This window comes from Otolemur garnettii, unplaced genomic scaffold, assembly GCF_000181295.1.
Source record: "Otolemur garnettii isolate 467f Iridium unplaced genomic scaffold, OtoGar3 scaffold00010, whole genome shotgun sequence".
Classification (NCBI taxonomy): Eukaryota; Metazoa; Chordata; class Mammalia; order Primates; family Galagidae; genus Otolemur; species Otolemur garnettii.
Window position 1 is genome coordinate 16,375,153 of NW_003852405.1, and position 1,511 is coordinate 16,376,663.

At 35.3% G+C, this 1,511-nt stretch overlaps 1 protein-coding gene across 1 annotated transcript in view; it reads left to right on the forward strand.

Moving 5' to 3' along the window:
• The window catches only part of EVI5 (ecotropic viral integration site 5), a 197,085-nt gene that overhangs the window by 77,754 nt on the left and 117,820 nt on the right, over positions 1–1,511 (forward strand). Inside the window, exon 9 of the mRNA XM_023509878.1 lies at positions 322–382. Within this exon, the coding sequence (XP_023365646.1) occupies positions 322–382 (61 nt within the window). The remainder of the gene's footprint in view (positions 1–321; positions 383–1,511) is intronic.

Consider the following 1,511-nt stretch of genomic DNA (forward strand, 5'->3'; position numbering starts at 1 on the left):
GTTGTTTGGCGGGTCCGGGCTGGGGATTCGAACCCGCCACCTTAGGTGTACGTGGCTGGCGCCTTAGCCGGTTGAGCTATAGGCGCTGAGCCTATTTTACTTTCTAAACTTTATGCTTATGTTGTTTTTATCTGTAAAACTATTTTTCGTAAGAACCATGTAACGCGTTAGGTCATTTTTCTTGTATCAGATATCTCAGTTTGTAAGCTGGGGGAAACTAAAGAAATTATATTTTAAGTTCACATATATTTTTAAATTTTACAATTTAGTAACTAGTTTTTAATGAAAATGTATCTTTAACTCTTTTTTTTTCCCTCTTAGGCTTGAAAAGGAATATACTACAATAAAAACTAAAGAAATGGAAGAGCAAGTTGAAATTAAAGTAAGCATTTCAGGGCTTTTTTAAGTGCTAAGGATAAATTGGTCGAAATCAGTTATTTGGCCGTAGGTGTTAGTTTATGTTGATATATTGTTACCTATGTGCAGTAAATTTAGTAGTGGAGTTTGTATTTATTGTATTTGTATTCATTTACTGTCCTACTAGATGATAGTTGAAAATAGACGTTTCAAAAGAGGAGAATAGGGTGACTGGACGCAGAACAGCTCTTCCCTTTTTCTGTATTTGTTGGGGGCTTAGCAGCAGAAAATACTTCCACAAGGAAGATACTTATCATTCCTTTTAAGCGTTCTTTAAAAAGTGGCGGAGAAAATAGCCTATACCTTTTCTGTGCTGAGACCAATAGCAGTATAATATAGGTAAACATTAAAGATAAAAAATATTAAAATACTAAAACTAATTATGGTTGCTCTAGAACTATAGGAAGCTTTGGATAATAACAGTGTTTTCTTCTCTAAGTGAGAATTATACTTTTAAACTACTTTTCTCCAGAGGAACAAGTAGATTTTCAATTTGAAGGGCATACAGATTCCCTGTGTTTGCCCTAAAATTAAAAAATTTGTAACCCCTGTAAGCCAAGGAATTCTTCAGTTGAGGGTGTTTGGCATACTTAGAGCTGGGACTTCACAAAATTTGTTTTGGCTTTTGTGCTGATATTGCGAGATGGAGATGACAAGTGATAGCATGAGTCAAGGATCTCAGTGACTGGCTGATCTAATTTATAATCTAGTTATTAACCCTCCACACACAAAGGTGAAAAATGGAAGAACTTTTTTTGAGTGACTCCCTCCCCCCTTTTCAACTTTATGGTCGAGTGTGTTTGATTTCTGCCTTGGACTTGGCAAGATGTCACATGACCACTACCACCTTACTTATAATTAGCTATTCGTTAATTGAGTCTTGATATAAAACACAACTCACACCTCATAGGTTCTAGGGAATGTTGGGTCCTATTAAACTAGTGTTCTCTTTTGCCTAGTCCTCCTCAGAAACCTCTTGGGAGATAGTCTGTACTGTTTTCCTGTGTGAATTCTCACTCATTAACTCTGTCCTCCCTTTTCTTTTCTTTTCTTTTCTTTCTTTTTTTTTTTTGCAGTGTTTTTTTTTTTTTTTT